Below are 18,501 nucleotides of genomic sequence, written 5' to 3'. Positions count from 1 at the left end.
GGCGCTTCATACACTTGAAAACAATTCCTTCATTGACTGATAGCTTGCACACCCTGTAAGGCTGAGGAGCGTTACTTGAAACATCTTTTGCACAATATACAAAACACGAATGTTCTTCAATGGCATCAGGAGTGTCCGAGACAGCCTCACCATTTTCATCAAGAAAACATCTTCGGCTCCCTCTTTAGAAGAGGGAGAGTGCACGAAGTTCCAGAAATATTTTCCATTACGGGTCATGCTGGGTTCCACACATTGACTGTATCGTAGCGATCACTTCAATAATAATAATAATAATAATAATAATAATAATAATAATAATAATAATAATAATAATAATAATAATAATAATAATAATAATAATAATAATAATAATAATAATAATAATAACATAACAGCACTAGTCGTCGCAGCGGTAACATGACACTCGAGGCAGCTCGCAAGGCAAAAAAAAAAAAACGGCTGAAGCCCGTAAGCTTGGGCGTTTGATAGCCAGCTATCTAGAGGAGGAGTTTGCATGTTGCAAAAGGCGCACACACACACACACACACACACACACACACACACACACGCATGCACACACACGCATGCACACACACGCGCACACACTTGCTGAAGCGCAGAGCACGGCACACACACAGAGGGCCGTAACTGGGCAGTGCACGGGTGCACAATGCGCAGGAGCGCTGCTTCAGTCCTGTCGCCCAGCAGGGGAGTCCAAATGGCCAGAAAGCTCTGTATGCCAGATATAAGCATGGAGTCGCGCTCTCGGGCTGTGCAGTCCCAACGGGGCTGAAGCTGTCGTGACTGCTTGTTTAGATGGACTGAAGAAGAAAGATGAGTGTGGTCCAGAGAAGCGTCGAGCGCCCTGCAGCATAGACGGACTAGTGCGATGTTGCGCTGGAATGGCAGGATGTGCCACTTGAGGGCTTTGAGGTAATCCTCGTAGGCTGTCATGAGCTTGCGACGACCGAAAAGACGGGAGTAGAGGGCGGGTGTGGCCCGGCGCTGAACAAGGTCAAGTTTGCCAGTGAGATTAGTTTGGTACAGGGGCTATACTGATAAGCAGTAGTCAAGCCGTGTCAGAATGGTAGAATTGTAGAGTGCTCGCATAACCTAAGGTTCACAGGGAAGGGAGATGCGGGACACAAACGCAAGAATGCGACGAGCCTGAAATACAGGGCTGGTGACATATGCGGAATAGTCGACAGAAGGACCGAATATGTTACACCCAGAATGGAAACGACCCGAACAGACTTCATAGGGGCGCCTCCGACGAAGTAGGTTGTCAACGCAGCAGTTTTGTTATGGCTGATTTGCATGGCAGCACTTTTTACGATCTACAACAAAGTTTGTTATTGCAGACGCAATCTTTGACCTTTACAGAACGTATTTATTTCAAGTGCATATGCTGCACATTGGCATAATGTTCCAGTGGAAGTGCGAACATGTTAATAAACCACATTCATCGAAGACGCATTAGGAACTTGCTTTTTGAATGGAGCATTTTTCTCACTGCAGTTTATTCTATTGCAGCGAGAAATATTTTGGTAGAAGCTGAAGAGATTTGTGACGCTTAAGAATACCGAGTGCACATAGCGCTGATGACACCTTTTTCCTTTCCCCGCAATGTCCTGACGCCATATTCTCTTTCCATAAACAAAAAAAGGCCAGAAGCCAATTATATTTTCATTGATTCAGTACGTGCTGCTTCTCAAGCAGGCATCGAAGCAATCGTGGTATACACGGCTGCCTGCATAGGTCTTGCATGATACAAGTCCTCATTGCATGATGCCGGTCCTTATTGCATCAAGGAGGTCCTAAAACAGGCCGCGGTTCGCCCCCGCAAGTTACATGCGGTTCATTTGTCACACCACGCTCCACACGAGGTCAGGTTTGTCATATTTGAAATCGTTGCAACGCAAAACAGATATAAATATTAATTTCCTTCGATAGAGTATCTGAGCTGGGCTCTTTCACTCGCCAATTACGAGCTCGATGGACGCGCTAGGCCTACGCGTAATGCAAACAACATCGGCGGCCGCCGAGTGCTGATTATCCAGACTTCGGAGGCCAGAAACATTTTCCTTTCGTTTCGAGCACGTCAAAATAGACATACGCCAAACGCTGATGCTGCGGCAATCGTGATTCGGTTGAATATTTTAGCGGACGATTGCACTGAGACCGGTGGAACACAGTGAGCAGGTTGGATTTGTTGGTGTCGTTGGAACTGTGCTCAGATCCACATCCTACTGCCACAACCCACGGTCGTCGGTCCTGTCGGCCTAATATCACAACACTGTCCTTTAGGAACACTGTCACGCCCGTCGTGCGTCCTAAGAACTCGGACGACCATGGGCTTCGGCGTCTTCGCATCGGCGGCCACCACAGGCATACCATCAGGAGGCCTCACAGCTGCTGATTGGCGGACACCGGCGACGCGTCCGGCCCCTGAGTGGTGCACACTGGTGACGAGTCGCCACACGTCGCCGACCTCCTAGCGTCGGTAGTCGGCAAAATCTCTGCGCGTCTCCGCACGTCACCCTATTCGCGACCAACGCTTTTGACGCATTGGCGCCTGCCGATGCATGCCAGTGGTTGGGTGTTTACCGAGGCGGAATTGGAACGCAGGCCGGATATACCACAGAGAAGGAACGCGCAGATAACACAGGCATTCCGAGAGCGAGAGCGAGGGTGACGTCGAAGCCGCTGTTCTCTTTCATTCGCTCTACTCCGTCGAAGCCTGAGCCAGCAAGCGCGAGCCAAGGTAGCGAGCGCGCGAGGCGTGGTCATGACGTGGGGGCGCAGCAAATAGAGAGCTTTAGAATAGGGGAAGCAAGTGGCTTGCGTAGGCAAAAGCTAGGGGCGATGGCACTGCGCATGCGCTGACTTCTAAGGCTGGATCTGCGCCTGCGCAGTACCGTCGCCCCTAGTTCTTGCGTAGGCAAGCCGCTTGCGTCCCCTAATCTAAAGCTCTCTAATGAGGAAGTTGGGTGCCGTTCGCTGCTGCACAGCCCACCTGTTTTTTCGCACAATTTCGTTATTTGACGCTTTCGCATCAAAAAACGCTAGAATATACGTCGTTATATAGAAGGAAATTTACGTTGTTAGACTCTGCCCGCTGTAATCGAAAATATTTTGCTCGTTAGCGAAGGAGCACAAATATTTGCTTTCGCTCCCGTTATGCGCCGTAGGAGAAAAATGTTTTCATATTTTCTCACATTTTTTTCAGTGAAATATCCATCGAACTAAAAGTAAAGAAGGATAATGGCGAATCCATTATTAAAGTAGAGCGAGGTAATGTTGAATTATTGATTTTTTCTGTTGATGTTGCATTCTCAGTGATTAGCTGAAGAGTCGCGCGTGCACATTTCGTATCCATGCCGCTAAATATACAGCCATGTTTTCAACCTATGTTTAGAAATGACAACGTATGTTGTCTACACTTTGACTGCGTCCACTGCATACGAAGTTTGTTATAAGCTTCATATTCTCATCAAAAACCGGGTACTTAGAAAAAAAAATCAAAGCCAGAACATTGGCAACTTTTTATTTTTCATTTTAATGAGACATACCGTGCTCTATACCATTTTTTCATGCAATTTCAGCAATTCACGTTATTTAGGCTATATGACATTATAGTAATGATACTTTATTAGGCGTAGAGAACGCATCAGCATAAATGTTGAAAGCGCCTTAGTCATTACTTCTGCTGCAGCCAACGCCCGCACCGTCAGTGCTATGGCCAAACATCAGAGTTGCCCATGAAAAAATATCGTACTAATTCGGTATCATTTCACGGAAAGTGGAATGTTAATAATAAACGAGTCGCAATTATATATATATATATATATATATATATATATATATATATATATATATATATATAAACGAGAAGGAAGGGGGTAAACCGAGGGGCCCTGTTAACAAAGGCTGTGGGTTCGGTTCTCACCTGCGGCAAGTTGTTTTTTCATCCACTTTAATTTCCATTAATTTATCGTTTCTTCCTTCCATTTATTAAGCACAAGTAATTTCCCCTATGTTGTCCTTGGTGTCAGTGTTTGTTGGCTTATATATATATATGTGTGTGTGTGTGTGGTAGTGAGAAAAAATACACGATGCTAATTTCTATGTAGTGCGAATAACAATGCAATGCAGGGAGTTTTCAATAGGCTACTACCCCAAGCTATTCTGAGTAGTTTAGCCCAATCAAGCGCTCTCTTCGTTTATAGGAGGCCACTTTTGTTGGCTTTCAAAACGAATACCATTTGCCTAGATTGAGCGGTTTTGTTCTCTAACTGGCTGCCAAGAGGCAAGGAGCATGCTCAAGTGGGGAGTGTTTTGATGGCGCCGAGCCAGCGCACTGAACACAGAAAACAGGATGAAGCGGGAGGTGCCGACGTCGGCGATTGGTCCGCTTTCCCTTACTTAGCTTGCGGTGGTTTGTCTAAAATTGCGGCGGCGTGCAACGGAAGGTTAAGAATGCCGCTGTAACGGACCCTCAGCATAGAAGTTCTCAGTGCGATGTCATATACGTGCAGAAACGGCTCCATAGCGTTATACGGCCACGCGAAAGCATTGTTACACGCAAATAAACCCACACGCTCCTTCAGGTGCGAGCAGTCAGTGCCTGAGCGATCGGCGGCAGCCTTCTTCTATTGCTTTCGGTACGGTGCAATCTCCGGCTACTCAGAAAGAAAGTCCAGATTTATTCGGCATATTAATACATCTTTAACGCGTACTTTGACGCAATGAGTTTTCCCGGTTCTGTGACTTCGCGTGACAGGCAGGTGAAGTGGGTGCAGCCAGAAAACTTTGGACCAATAGCCGAGGGCTAATGATGAAAAGGCGTCGAATTGGAAATACCTATTTTTCTTTTGTTCGGTCCAGCCATGCATAATCAGTGTGTACACGTCATACCAGATGAGGAGCTATCACGGTTTTCGTGACGTCGTGTGACAGGCACGCGAAGTGGGGGTGGTCCAAAAAGTTTTGGCCAGTCGCGGAGGGCTGATTGCAAAATTGGAATAGAAAATTTCGGAATAGCTTTACATTATAGGGCCCCATATTTAGACACCCCAGCAACAGCGGTGGTTTGTACTAGCGAAAAGGTCATCTCCTTTAAGCTTGGCTATGCGTAATCTTCAATGCCGTCCAGAAAAATTGAAATGATAAGTACAGCGTCAGTTATCTTGAGTGGTGGCTGAGGGTGCAAGCGCTACCAAATAAACAGAGGTTTCTAAGCTGCAATGTTCTGCACTCATCGTGGTGCCCCAATTATAGGTCACAAGAAAAACAAAAGTGTGCTCTGCGGGGTTGCGTAGTCGCACTTATAATTTGATCACCTAGGTTTCGCGTTGCCAGTGTAAATGAAGACTTAGGGAGGTAGTGCTCGTTCTTTCAAAGGTTATTACTTACAGCCGCGATGTTTCCTTTGTAGGGGCGCCGCTCGATCGCAGCAATGAGCGTTAAGCCAAAATGAGCAATCTGTCCAAACCACACGTGCATTACAATTGAAATCTGAAGTTAACTGCAGAATGGCAGAGAATGGTAAAGCAATAAGTCGATCTGAAGGGACGCTGTAATAATGCGCCTAAACGAAAGCTGGGGCGCTATAACGTAAAGCTATTCGAAACTGTTTTTGTTACATTTATGGAATCAGCCCTCTACGATTAGTCAAACTTTTTTTCTCCTGCCACCTGATTCTCGTGTCACGCGACGACGCGCGACATAAAACTGCACGTGCAGACTGATTACGTATGATAAGACCGAACATAAGAGATACATTTATTCTGATTCGATAGTTTTTTTTTGGCATTAGCCCTCCGATATTGGTCAAACGTTCTGTGGCTGGAGGCACTTCGCCATTCCGACGTGCAGCATCACAAAACCACGAAAGCTCAGCACGTCAAAGTGACCTGCACCTATTAAAGTTGGAATAATATGGCGAAGAAAACTGAGCTTTTTTTGGTATAGCCAGAAGCTGCCCCACTCCGAAAGGAATAGAAGTCGTCTGTCTACCGATCGCACTGGCTGCTTGGAGCTGCTGCAGGGATCTGATCCGTTTGCGTACAATAAAAAAAAATTACTTGACCAGGCAATGTTGTCGAGCCCTCTTAGCTTGTATGCGACATCACTTTGCTAACTCATCTCCGCTGAGGATCCTTTGTGGCAACATTTTTAACGTTCCGTTGACCGCCGTCGCGACTTTCAACCAACCATCGCGAGCTAAGTGAAGGAAAGTGGGCTCAAAGCTTCTAATCTCGTAACATGCTTTCACTGTGCTCACTGGGTTTCACTGAAACCCTCTCCATTACCGCGCGCTCCACCCCTGTTGTCAGCCAATGACATAAGAAAAACCTGCGGAAGGAGGCAATGCTATTGGCCTTGAAATACAATGAAGGTAACCAACTGTAAACGAGGAGAGCGTTTAATTCGCCTCCTAAAACAACGCTGAAGGTCACCGCCCGATTCTTTGGTCGGTGGTGGCTTAAGTGTTACGTGTGGAGATTGGAATAAAAACATATTGGAATAGTTTTACGCTGTAGGACCCCTGTACAACTAAGAAGGATGTTTATAAATGTGCTTACTTTCCTCTCATGCAACATGTAATACCATACAACGGTCATCTTCTTGGCTGGCGAAGGTGACGACTTCTCTGTCTGTTGTGTCACAGTGGCACATCTCCATTTTTTAGGATTATCCAGCAAGCAACGCCGATCCAGTTTTGCGTAAGGAGTCAATCAATTGTGCAAAATAAACCGCACCAAGAAAGCCGCTCAATTTAACGTGCTATTCTAATAAGAGGTCGGTGTGCTTGAGAAATGCCTAAGAGCCTTCATTATGCGTTCAGGTTTCGTTCAATTTCTTTTATTACACCAAACAGAGGTGGCGCCTACTTGCACTCGGCCATAATGTAAGCTTGTTTGTTGGACGTTCGGTGCATATCTAAATTCTGTCTAAATGTATTCACAAACAGTCCTCCCTGGTACTCACTGACCTAGCCACAGACAGCAGCCATTGCCAACAAAAGCACCAGTCACTCCAAACTCAAGAATGTAGGTGCCGAAAACTAGCCTTTAAAAGCACAAACGTGCAACCAATTATCCAGACCAACATTAATGAGGCGGACTGACATTCTCCCACATTACGGATAGAAATGCGCAGGCCTTACTGTTGATTTTTATGTTCATTCCACCTGGTGTATTATACTTGCGTAGATTTCTCTGTTCGCGAGACAGAATATGAACTTAAGGAATAGGGCCGTCTGGCCGCCACATTGTCTACATTATTGTTACGATAACCATTATCCCATCCATGGGTCTAGGTTTCTCTGACACTAATATTGTGCTCGTTCTTTATCCTCTCTTTCCAACGTATACTGCATCCATCTCCGTCCAAAGCTGCAATAATAAAAGGTAAGCGCGCAACTTTTGACAACGATCTACTGTAATTTTTGTATACCTTTTTATATGGGCGCGTCTTTCCAGCTGAGAAAAAACGAGACCGGGCACGTTCATTTATGCGCACCATCTGCATCTGCATGGCGGAACAATATTGATCTTTTGGAGCGAAACAAATTTTTTGACTAAAGACGTTCAGAAACGGCGTAAGATAGTTTTCATGGTCCTTACAAAGCTATATCAGTCACAAAATTACATTTCGTACTAATGAGGGCAGCAATAGGAGCAATATGTAGATAAATTTTGAAGCGTGCGTGTCGAGCACGGTTTAAAGACAATTGCTAGACCCATGTTTTGGGCGGTATACGAAGTGCCTGAGCAGTCACACCACTTTAATAGGATGACATAAAACGGCCGAGATTTCATATTTAGAGAAAGTTGGCGTTACTCCATGGTTGCCGCGTACTGAAACCTTGAAGTCAGTAGGCTTATCACATGTTTTGTAAAAACTACCGAGTACTCATCGTGTTCGAAATTTTATGCGTAATAAGAGGCACGTAATTTTTCACCCAGTCTCGTCGAATAACTATCGGAAGCAGGGTGATTACTCTCGTTGAAGTAGGAAGCACGTTGTGGATCACAGTCTATATATGTTTGTGTCGGTTAATTATCGCTTTTGCAGATATGTGATTATTCAAGAGCGTCACAGGGTCGTACGCCCGTTATCCTCAATGTTTCGCAGCGTCCTGAATGAACTGTGCAAGACGCCAAGTTCAAATGCAGTGAAAGCACGGAAAACGTTAGGTTAGGAAAACGGGTGTATTGCGAATAATTACGGCAACCTCGTTTAATTTCCTATTTTCACGCATCAGAAGCGTATCGCAGTTGACTTCTTTGGCGTCCTCAGTTAATTAAACAAGGCACCACATTGATATTTGTCGAAAATAAGGGGCATACTATACGTAATGCGTAGGCAATGTTCAATGTGTTGGTTAACTGGGAATTTTGTAATCACGTACGCAAGCGCTATGAAGCGTTGTGAGTGTAAGTTACGAGCGGCACAATAATGAGCACGCTGCCTTGGTAGAACTAAGCGTACAAACGCCACCAAAATAAAATTTAGCAAAATCGGGCTGCCTGCAAAAGCAAATCTGTGTGCGGAATTAAATGCACATTTTGAAAAGAATGCCAGAGCCAAGTGTCAGCACTTGTCACGTGGTACTTTCCGGCAGTGTTTTCCAATATTGCAAGAGAACTCTGCGTTACACACACTTCATATTTAGTAGAAATAACGGCCAGTATAGTGTGCAATGTTTAGAGAAACATTTATGTTTGTAGCTCAACAACAAAATTACAAATAATTATGTATTCCTCTTTCATTGTTTTTCTATACGTTATATGACCTTTTCGGTGTCATCGGAGAACAACACGAGACACCTTGTTCATCTTTTATGAATAAAGGGACCGGATATTAGCAGGCAAAGTTGCCAGTGGGTGGGTTTATTGTGGTCTTTGCATTATATAGGATATTTCTTAGACAACACAGACTTTTTTTTTATAAAAAGGCTGTAAGAGCAGAGGATGTGGCACTTTTGCAGGTGAGTTCAAAGGCAAGGTTGACAATCTTAAGCGTTAATAACGTTAACTTGAGTAGTCTAATTACGAAAGAAATATGATTTACATATTTATTAGTGTCTTAGGGACAGTTCTTAAATGGCGAATTTCAAGGCGGACACATGTTAATCCACACTCATTTTTTTAAATCGTTCAATTCACACTGAAGTCCAGATACTTATAATCAGATTTCTACAGTAAATCAAGGCGATATCGAAACCGGGCGCCACGGCAGCGCAGAAACAGCGGGCCCGCTATCGTTTCAGGTACAACGCCACGTGACGAGACGCGCAAGGGAGTTTGGGAGTGAACGTCTCGGCCAATCGCAACACGTAGTGATACGGCGCGTTTTACCCGCAATACTTGTGCCGGTGTGTGACGGATCAGGATTTGCCGCGGCATGCTGCCAAACTTCGGCCCACACTTCTTTACGGGGCATTGCCGTCTGACGCACAGCGGGACGCACTCGGTCTCGATATTGCCTTGATTTGGCCGTGGATTTCGATGACTAACATTCCCAATTACATGGGAATTTTTGCATTTATAAGAAAGTGAGTGTGCCATAAATTGTGGCGCCCTGTTCGTTTTCGATATAAACAACTGCCCTTATGTTATTAATGAAAAGTTCATTAACAATTTTTAATTACTTTTGCAAGGTAACTTGCATACCAGCAGGGTATTTCCGCCACGCCGTAGCGCTCGTATGCGAACTCTGTATTGGCTAAAAACATCCTCTGTTACGTACGCAAGCGCTCCAGAGATATAAGTGTGTCTCACAAACTTCGCCGACTCGCCGTGGTGGCTTTAGCAACTATGGTATTGTGCTGCTAAGCATGAGATCACGGAATCAAGTCCCGGCCATGGTGGGCCCATTTATGTGGGGGTGAAAATGCAAAAACACCTGCGATCGATGAATTGGGGTCACGTTAAAGATCCCCATGTGTTCAAAATTAAGCAGTTATCCACCACCACGGCGTGCTCCATGATGAATTCATGGTTTCGGCGAGTGAAACCCCAGAATTCATTCAAGCTTCGCCGAATATATCTCGTTTTGGTGGTAAATCTAGGAATTCCGCCATAAGGAATCTTATAAGAAATTAGAAGAAGGCTGTTGCAAATCCCCATGTAATTTTTAATACGTGTGTGTCAACTGCTGCCTTTAACGAAGCTTCCTTATGAAGTATTCTAAAGCATCACACCGCCCTTTTCAGCTATGTTTTGCAATGACGCAGATACGTTACACCAAGTTTATATTTCGTGCAATGGAGTTTTGGTGACGCGCAGCTGTGCTGAACGTTAGCGTTCCTGGTCCGTTTATAAATGCTGCAAATAAATACTGATCCGCAAGTTCTTTCTCTTCTTTATGAGTTGTAGAAGGTTTGTAACATACTCCACCAGTGTCATCGTTGAGAAAAACCAGGCTCTTTGCTTATATTTATTTAAAAGTAGGAGCAGGCTATCGGTGATTTGTTGGCGACATTCGAAGTATGTGGGCTAATACGGCCTATCTAGCAAATTACGTATGGAAGTGGTCCTGTGCATTGTAGGTTTATTTTACGAACAACACAAGATTGATGCCAGTGCCGTGGGAGAATCGTGAGTGAAATCATAATGAAATCTAGCGGAAATAGGGCAGAACTAGGGGAGGTGGGGAGGGGTGACCCTACCGCCAATGTGCTGGCGAAGAGAGATATGAGGGAATAAATTTGTGCTTTTGTAAAATATCCTTAAAGAGTTCTGGATAGCGCAATATGCGACGACAAAGTTGCCAAAAGGACCAATCATAAGGTATATAAGGCAACATTTAAAAGTATGTGATCCATGTACAGGTAACTGATAATCTTATTTGAACTGCGCAAAAGAAATTCGCTAAAAATATGGTTGTTATTCCGCAGGCTCGCACAACTCTTCAGCAGTTTTTTGTAAGGTACGACTGGCATTGTGAAATATTGCCTAAAATATTATCTATTCCTTGCTGAGAATCGCGGTCTCAGCAAGGAATAGCAAGGATCTCAGCCGCGATCTCTTCGTTGTTGGCACAGTGGTGTGACCTGAATGTATAGCAAAATTAAGGCTACAAACACCGATGGTTCTCATTCAATCGCATCTCGTGTACCATCCAGGGGCGCAATAACGTAAGACTATTCAATATGTTTTTACTCCAATGTCCTCAGGCCACATTTGCGTAACCGCCGACGCAAGCATCAGGCGGTCACCTGCAGGGTTGTCTGAACAGCCCGATCAAAGGCTGTCCTCGTTCACAGGAAGTCACTTTTGTTTTCTTTAGAAACGAATGTCATGGCCTACACTGAGCGGCTTGTCTTATCAAATTGGCTGACAAGAGGCGAGGCGCAGGCTGAAATGGAGAGGGATTCGATGTGGCCAAGCCACTGCACGGACAATCGATACCTGGGTGAAGAGGGTGTTGCCGGTGTCTGCGATTGGTCTGCTTTCCCCTATGTAGCTTGCAGTGGCTGGTCGAAAATTGCGGCGGCATGCAGTGAAGGTTAAGATGGATTCTCAGCTAAGACGGATTCTCAGCATAGACGGGTTGGCAGAATGAGGTCGTAAACGTGCCAAAAGGGCTGATAAAGTTACACGGCCACGCAAGATGTCTTATTGTACGCGAATAAACCCATGCTCTCCGGCAGGTGCGAGTAGCCAGTGCCTGAGCGATCGGCTGTAGCCATCTATTATTCTGTTCCGAACGGGGCAGCCTGCGGCTATTCACGAGAAAATTCAGTTTCGTTCGGCATGTTAATGCATCTTTAATGCGTACACGTCAGTTTGACGCGGTTCATTTACGCGGTTATTTGACGTCGCGTGACAGGCACGTGAATCGGGTGCACCCCGAAAACTTTTGACCAGTAGCCGAGGGCTAATGGCGAAAAGGCGTCAAATCTGAAACAACTCTTTTTGGTTTGTTTGATCCAGTCATGCATAATCAGTGTATACACGTCATACCAGATGGGGAGCTATCGCGGTTTTCGTTACATCGTGTGACACACGTGAAGTGGCAGTGGGCCAAAAAAGTTTTTACCAATCGGGGAGGGCTGATTGCAGAATTGAAGTAGAAGAAGCTTGGAATAGTTTTACGTTATAGCGCCCCAGGTGCGGCGTGTTCACTGCCTTGGGTAGTCCTCTTCAACAATCGAGCATTGTGAGACGTTGTGAGACTGCCAGGGGGCGGCTTTCGGTGAGCAGTAGCGTTGGTCGGGCTTGGCATGCTGTGGCAACATGTGGGTCCCCCACATTGTTAGGAAACCATCCGAGCTATTCGAGAGGAACGGTAAACCTTGATATATAACGCAGCAAGTGTTGGACGATACCTCATAATGCCCACGAAACATCGGATAAGGAGCCGTGTTGAGTAAAGTTTTTATCCACCTTATTCGTAGCAAGGCCCGAAAAAGCTCACCCAGGCTAACTGTCCCATATCTGAGTTAAAACACAGCGAAAGGACCGGACAAGCAAGAACAAAACAAAAAAGTCGCTCACTTGGGACTAATGTTTATCGCATGGTCCGCACAGAATACAAAAGTACTCAAAAGAAAAAAAAAACATGAGGAAGGAAATCTCAAAAACGTCCTTACACGTACTTTCAGATCACGCAAAACGCGGCCATGCACGTGGACAACAATAAAATAAGATGCTCGTGTTAAACGTGTTCTCTCTATTGTACTTATGTTCTGTGTGTCGCGCGCAATAAATATTAAATAGAGGTTCGCGCTTTCTCGTTTCTGTTCTTGCTTGTCTCATTTTTTCCTCGTTGTTTTAACCAGTGTTATATTGGCTGGTATGAACGAACAGTTTTTGACATTCTTGCTTACAGGCTTCCTTAATGGTAGCTTTGAGGAGGTGGCCGGCCTTGTCCGCTTCTGGCTTACCACTCTCGTAACATATCAGGAATATCAGGCATTTCAATGAACATATTGAATGGGGGAAATGTAGATTTCTCGAGACAGCGGAGCAGAAGCGGTTTCTGTACTGCGAGCTGCCGTCCAGCCACTTTCCGGAACAAGTCGCGCTGCATCTGATTCAGGCCCGGTTTTAATAGCCCGACACGGTGCAGATTTTGGTCGGTCGACGTCATGTGACAAGTATCTCCGTAGTCTCGGGGCTCCTGTCACACAGCGCCCACGCGAATGATCCGCAGCCGGCCCATCCTTTACCATATTGGCAGCGCGTTAGCGGAAGCGAAGTCATCGGTAGACAATCGGGGCTGTTTGTTGTCACACTCCAAGGACACGGCGAGACTTGCGCCTACGCGGCTACCATAGATTCCAGCCGTTGATTTATAAACGTGCAGCTGGCGTTTTATTTGGCTGCACCCATTCTCAAAAATATATTTCGCTAAGTTGCGGCAAGAAGCACGGTTTCGGAACATGCCGCTTTGACAACCAATTTGCTCGAGTGGCGCAATTATTTCCTTCAGCACGTACGGTCACGGTTCGTCGCACGCTGAAGGTAACGTGTTGTGGCGGCAGCCATGTGCAGTTGCGGCGACGACAATGTGCGCTAATGCAGTGCGAGCTAAGCGAGCGCGCAAGCAGGGAGAATAAAATGAGTTGGTTCCTTCATAGCCACGTCTCCTTCGATGCCACAGAGGCGATACAAGAACATGGAGCAGCGCATTCCAGGGTATATATTCCGTAAGAGGTCACCTAGCGAACATATCCATTTCGCCTGCTGTTGAAGTTATGATTGGCTGGGCTGGGCTGCGCGTCCCCAGCAACCAGACGCCACAGCCAGTTGGCACTTCAGATGCAGATTAAATGGACATGTCCACTAGGAGGACTCTTACTGAATACCTCCACATAAGAATCCGCGGGCAACCACCAAGAACCGAGTCAATTGATAATCTGCCCCATTTTTCAGCAAGGACTTCCAACCTGAAGAAACCACGCTGCACTGCATCCTCGAACTACCGCTCTTGGCCGAGTCCTGGCCTGAAAACCCTACCACTTGACATTTCAAACTGAAAGGCACGTTTCTAACTCCGTGGAATCACTCCGTAACGGGACTGGTACACTGTCACAGTAGCCATGCTCTCTCTTGATTTGTGATGCGATGTCCCTCCTTGATCAGAAGCGTATGACGCGAGTCGGGCCTAGCAGATTCGGCAGTGCCACCTCGCTCAGTTGCTGACGCGTAATCAGGTTGGAACCCACACGTGTTCGCCAAAAAGTTCGCCTGTCTCAGCTACGTCAAATACTTCCGCAGCTCCAGGGTTTTGCATCACGACGCCGTTTCGTTCAACACTGACCGCACTTACATCAGCACACAATGATGCCATTGCTCCTAAATTACCACTGTGCACCTCAGACGACCGGACTGCGTGCTACGTCTTGCCAGCAGCATTGGCGAAAGAATCTTCCACTGCCGAGGCCGCTATTGGTCGCCACCTGATTTTCATCTCACTGTAGCCCAGGCTCTGAGGCCATCGATTCCACGGACGACCACGCAAGAGCAAACCATGGCTGTTACCCGTTTCTTTCTGGTTCACGTGCAGCCCTGCTGTGCGCGGCAACCTCGCTGCTTGTTCCTCTTTCGCGTCCACCACGTGCACGCTCTATGAGTGTATATTACATCCAGCGGGAGTGACTGCTTCTGCGGTTCAAACCGAAGCTTTTCTTTGGCCTCTTTTGCCTGCTTTCTGTGCGCTGCTGCCGCTGTTATACTATTGCCGAGTGTGATGCTCGGTTTCTTGCAACATAACCAGATGCCTCTTGCCTCCGCGCATACCGGCCGGCGCAGCCGCGGGCGAGGAAGCGTAGTTTGTGCGTGTGGCATGTGCTGTGCTTGCTTTCCTGTGCGACAGAAATGCGGTTGCTGGGCTATGGAGGCCGCGTGCTGGGCTCTGATTGTGTAAACATCACAAACATCCAAAGCCTGAAGAGAGCGCTTGGAGCTGGTGCCTCAACAGCGTGCTGGCCGTGTATGCAGAAGGAGTATGTAAACACGCGCCAGCAAAATGGGTCCGAAGCGTGCAATCAGCGTCGAGGACACCTATACTTCGTTCTATACATATTAGTCAAGGCCTTGGAGGCTAGACAGCCTTCTTGCAGTGGATCCCTTCGCACTTGGATATAGTTCGATGTTTTGTAGCAACAGCTACATCACGCCATGTTTTCGCCTCCTCGCCGTCGCCGCACTGTGACGTCACACCACGGCCCTCGATCCTCCAGCAACTTGGCTAGTCGCGGTCGCCGCGCGGCCACCACTCCTGCCGTTGGGCGCTCACTGCACCCTCTCTGTGACGTCACACCACGGGCCTCGATTCTCCGGCGACTCGGGCCGCGCGGCCACCGCTCATGCCGTGGTTTGGCCGTTGGCAAGGGGCTTTAGCCGTTGGGTGCTCGCTGAGCCCTTTGTATGACATCGCCCTCCGCGCTCCGCAGTTGTGATTACCGTGCGTATAAAAGGGGGCAGCTCGCGTCACCGCAGCCATAGTTTAGGCCGCAGTATGGATGGTGGGAAGTCGCCCAGCCTGAAGGAGGCCAGGGATCGCCGTAGAAGTGAAGAGATGAGGAGACAGCGCGCCGAACAGACTCGAGAGGAGCCTGCCGAATGGTTGGCCAAACGCCGTGAAACTGATGCCGCTAGACGGGCTCGCTTAGCCTCTAACAATGAATCTACAGTGCCGACCTCTGATGATGAATGCTGTTCGAGTTCTGCGTCTCTGTCTACGAGCGACGCCTAAGCGGAGCCAGGGGTCTGTAGCTATCGCTACTCGACTAAGTTTAACCAGAGCTAAACCACACCAAATTTTTTTTACCGCATTTGTGCGCAACTGTTTTTTATAGGCTATGTATTGAATGAAACAAATTTTAATCATTAGAAACAAACGCACTGTGGTATACGGCTGCTAAGGTGTGGTTTTAGGTAATTTTTATCTTTATTTTTATTTTCGCGTTTTCTATTTGCGATACGTCGCGAGGAGTCTCACGCGCATACTCGCGCGAGCGAACGCGTTTGACGCGCAGCGAGACATAGACAAAGCGCCCAGCAAAGCATAGACGGAACGCGCAGAGTGATCACTTTTCTGGACCGAACTTCTTGCGTAGCGACCACTGCATCTACTGTTATGTAGGAAACGCAGTACAGGACCGAAAGAAGCGTCGCGCGGAACAAGAGCGTACTCGCTAAGCAGGGAAACGTAATGCAGACCTCGAATGTCTGTATACAATGTATACATACAATTATTTTTGACTGAAGTACGTACAGCCCCATAACTCAATTAAAATTTAGCTCTTCCGCCACGAGGCGATGCGCCTTGTGAGGCAATCAGTGATAATGCTCAACCCTCTCAGACATTATGAACAATGACGCCCAACGCCTCAAACAAAGGTGTCTCCCCGTATGCTCAGTGGACTACGCAGACAAACAGCACTGGTGCACGCAAGGTAACATGTAACGTCATCGCACCGCTCTCGTATTGGACTAAATGCTAAAAATATATACATTCGCCGCCAACATCACTGCTAATTATCTTTAATCAAAGCAAAGCACATACAAAACATCGCTCATATCAATTTTCACGGTGCGTTGGATCCGCGAATTTTTTGTCAGGTGTAAACCAGCTTACCTGACTTCTCGGTGACGCTGCGGCATCGCGGAGCGCTAGGTTTCTTTTGACGTCGTTGACTGACGACGATACCATCGTCATCGACGATGGCATCGTCGTCAACGACGCTATCACACATCGCTACAGAAACTAACATGAGAAAATTTCAAGACCTCATTCCTAATAGCGTAAATGAAACCATCCCTGATTATTATTCCACTCGTTTCTTCTTCTCACAGTGTGTTTATTAATTCCAAAGTTTGTTTCTATATGTTTAATTGTGTTAGCATATTATTCAATTTACTGTATTTTTAATTTTTTCTCTATACTTTAAACCTTACCAAAATTTGTACCTTTGTTTCACTATGTTCTTTATTTATGCGCCTTTAAGAACCAATAACTGGAGTTATTACGCTTGTGTGTTGTTCATGTAACGTGTAAATATATATGAAATAGGTATATCAACTTTATTGTACCTGTTCTGTGCGTATTGGGAATGCACGGCCGGACTTTTCTTTCGAAGAGGGAAGGGCGACTTCCTTACTTTTATTGCTTTCTCTTTCACTGACCCCCCGCGGACTACGAGGTGTGCGCGAGAGAAAGGACCCGCTCCCTCCGTTCGGTTCCTGGAAGTGACCCAGTGACGACGCTTCGAGGCGTCGGGTGATGTTTCCCGGGCCTGGGGTCGGTGACGGGGATGGAAACCGCGGTTGGAAAAGCGCGGCACGGGCAGACTCGTCCCACCGGCCCTAGAGATCGGACCACTTTTTTACGGGCTAAAACTGAACGTTTTGTGTATTTTTGACGATTTTTTGACCTTCTCAGCGTAATTAAAGTTTGTTTTAAATGTTCAGTTGCGTTCGACCCGTTATATAGATGGACAGTGGACGCTTTGATCCCGTCAAGTGCGATGCGCGAGGCCAGCATAGCAAAAAAGGTGAAGTCGACTGCCATCGGCCGCCAACTGAACATCCGCTGCAGTGGAATGCGTCGCACGGCAAGACGTCCGACTTGACCATGACATCCGCCTACTGCATGGATACGGCATCGCCTAGAAGTTGAGCAGCTGACGACACTCAGGGCAACGTCCAAGGTGGGCTCGTTTTAAATTTCATCGCGCAGCTTAGCAAGCTTTACCACATACGTCCGCTTTGAGTGAGATACGTCGTGAAGCACGCACGTCAAAATGGATCAGGACAAGCTGACGCCTGAAACGCCTCAAATTATGACAGCAAAGCATGAAGCTTCCACGCCAAATATTCGACCACAAAGAGCAACTACGTTTTCCATGAAAGCTAAAGAAACGTATGAAACCCGCCGCGAAGAGCACTGCCGGAGAATAGACGCTGCCTGGAAGAACGTGGAGACAGCTATTTTAAAAGTGTCATGTGCGAAAGAGGAAGACGTTAACAGCGCCGCAGCGCATCTTCGCGCAAGCTATGAGCGCTACGAGCACGTCGCCGCCAGATACACTACCTTCCTCGCCAAAACGAGCAGGTCTGAAACCCAGCAGGGATTAGAACTTCAGAGAACAATCGAAGCAGATCGTTATGTGACTGTAAGCGACAAATTACGTGAGGCTACAGAACGAGAACGCGACCGCTTACAAGAGGTGACGTCGCAGCACTCTCTATCGGCCCACTCAAGCGTTTCTTCGATGTCACGACGATCGGGCTCGTCAACAATCAGCCTAGCCGTCGTACAAGCACGTGCACAAGCTGAAGCCATCCGGGCCAGAGCAGAGTTTGGCCGCAGAGAGGCCGCGATGCGTATTCAGAAGTCAAGGATTGAGGCTGAATTGGATATTTTGCAGCATGAAAAAAAAAAGACGACAGGTGCAAACGCACAGGCGAATGCGCTCGAGGCAGCCATTGAGCAGGATGGCGGGGAGCGCATGCGCACGCTCCCTCCTGTGGACCG

The 18,501-nt window shown here is 47.0% G+C and overlaps 1 protein-coding gene across 3 annotated transcripts in view; it reads left to right on the top strand.

Annotated features, from left to right (window-relative positions):
• The window catches only part of LOC142584182 (uncharacterized), a 174,080-nt gene that overhangs the window by 116,750 nt on the left and 38,829 nt on the right, over positions 1-18,501 (top strand). For all 3 annotated transcript variants that reach the window (XM_075694349.1, XM_075694348.1, XM_075694347.1), the window contains 2 exons: positions 3,230-3,294; positions 7,401-7,415. In XM_075694349.1, coding sequence (XP_075550464.1) covers positions 3,230-3,294; positions 7,401-7,415 — 80 coding nt within the window. The remainder of the gene's footprint in view (positions 1-3,229; positions 3,295-7,400; positions 7,416-18,501) is intronic.

Source organism: Dermacentor variabilis, chromosome 6 (genome assembly GCF_050947875.1).
Source record: "Dermacentor variabilis isolate Ectoservices chromosome 6, ASM5094787v1, whole genome shotgun sequence".
NCBI lineage: Eukaryota > Metazoa > Arthropoda > Arachnida > Ixodida > Ixodidae > Dermacentor > Dermacentor variabilis.
This window is presented reverse-complemented; position numbering and strand designations above follow the sequence as displayed.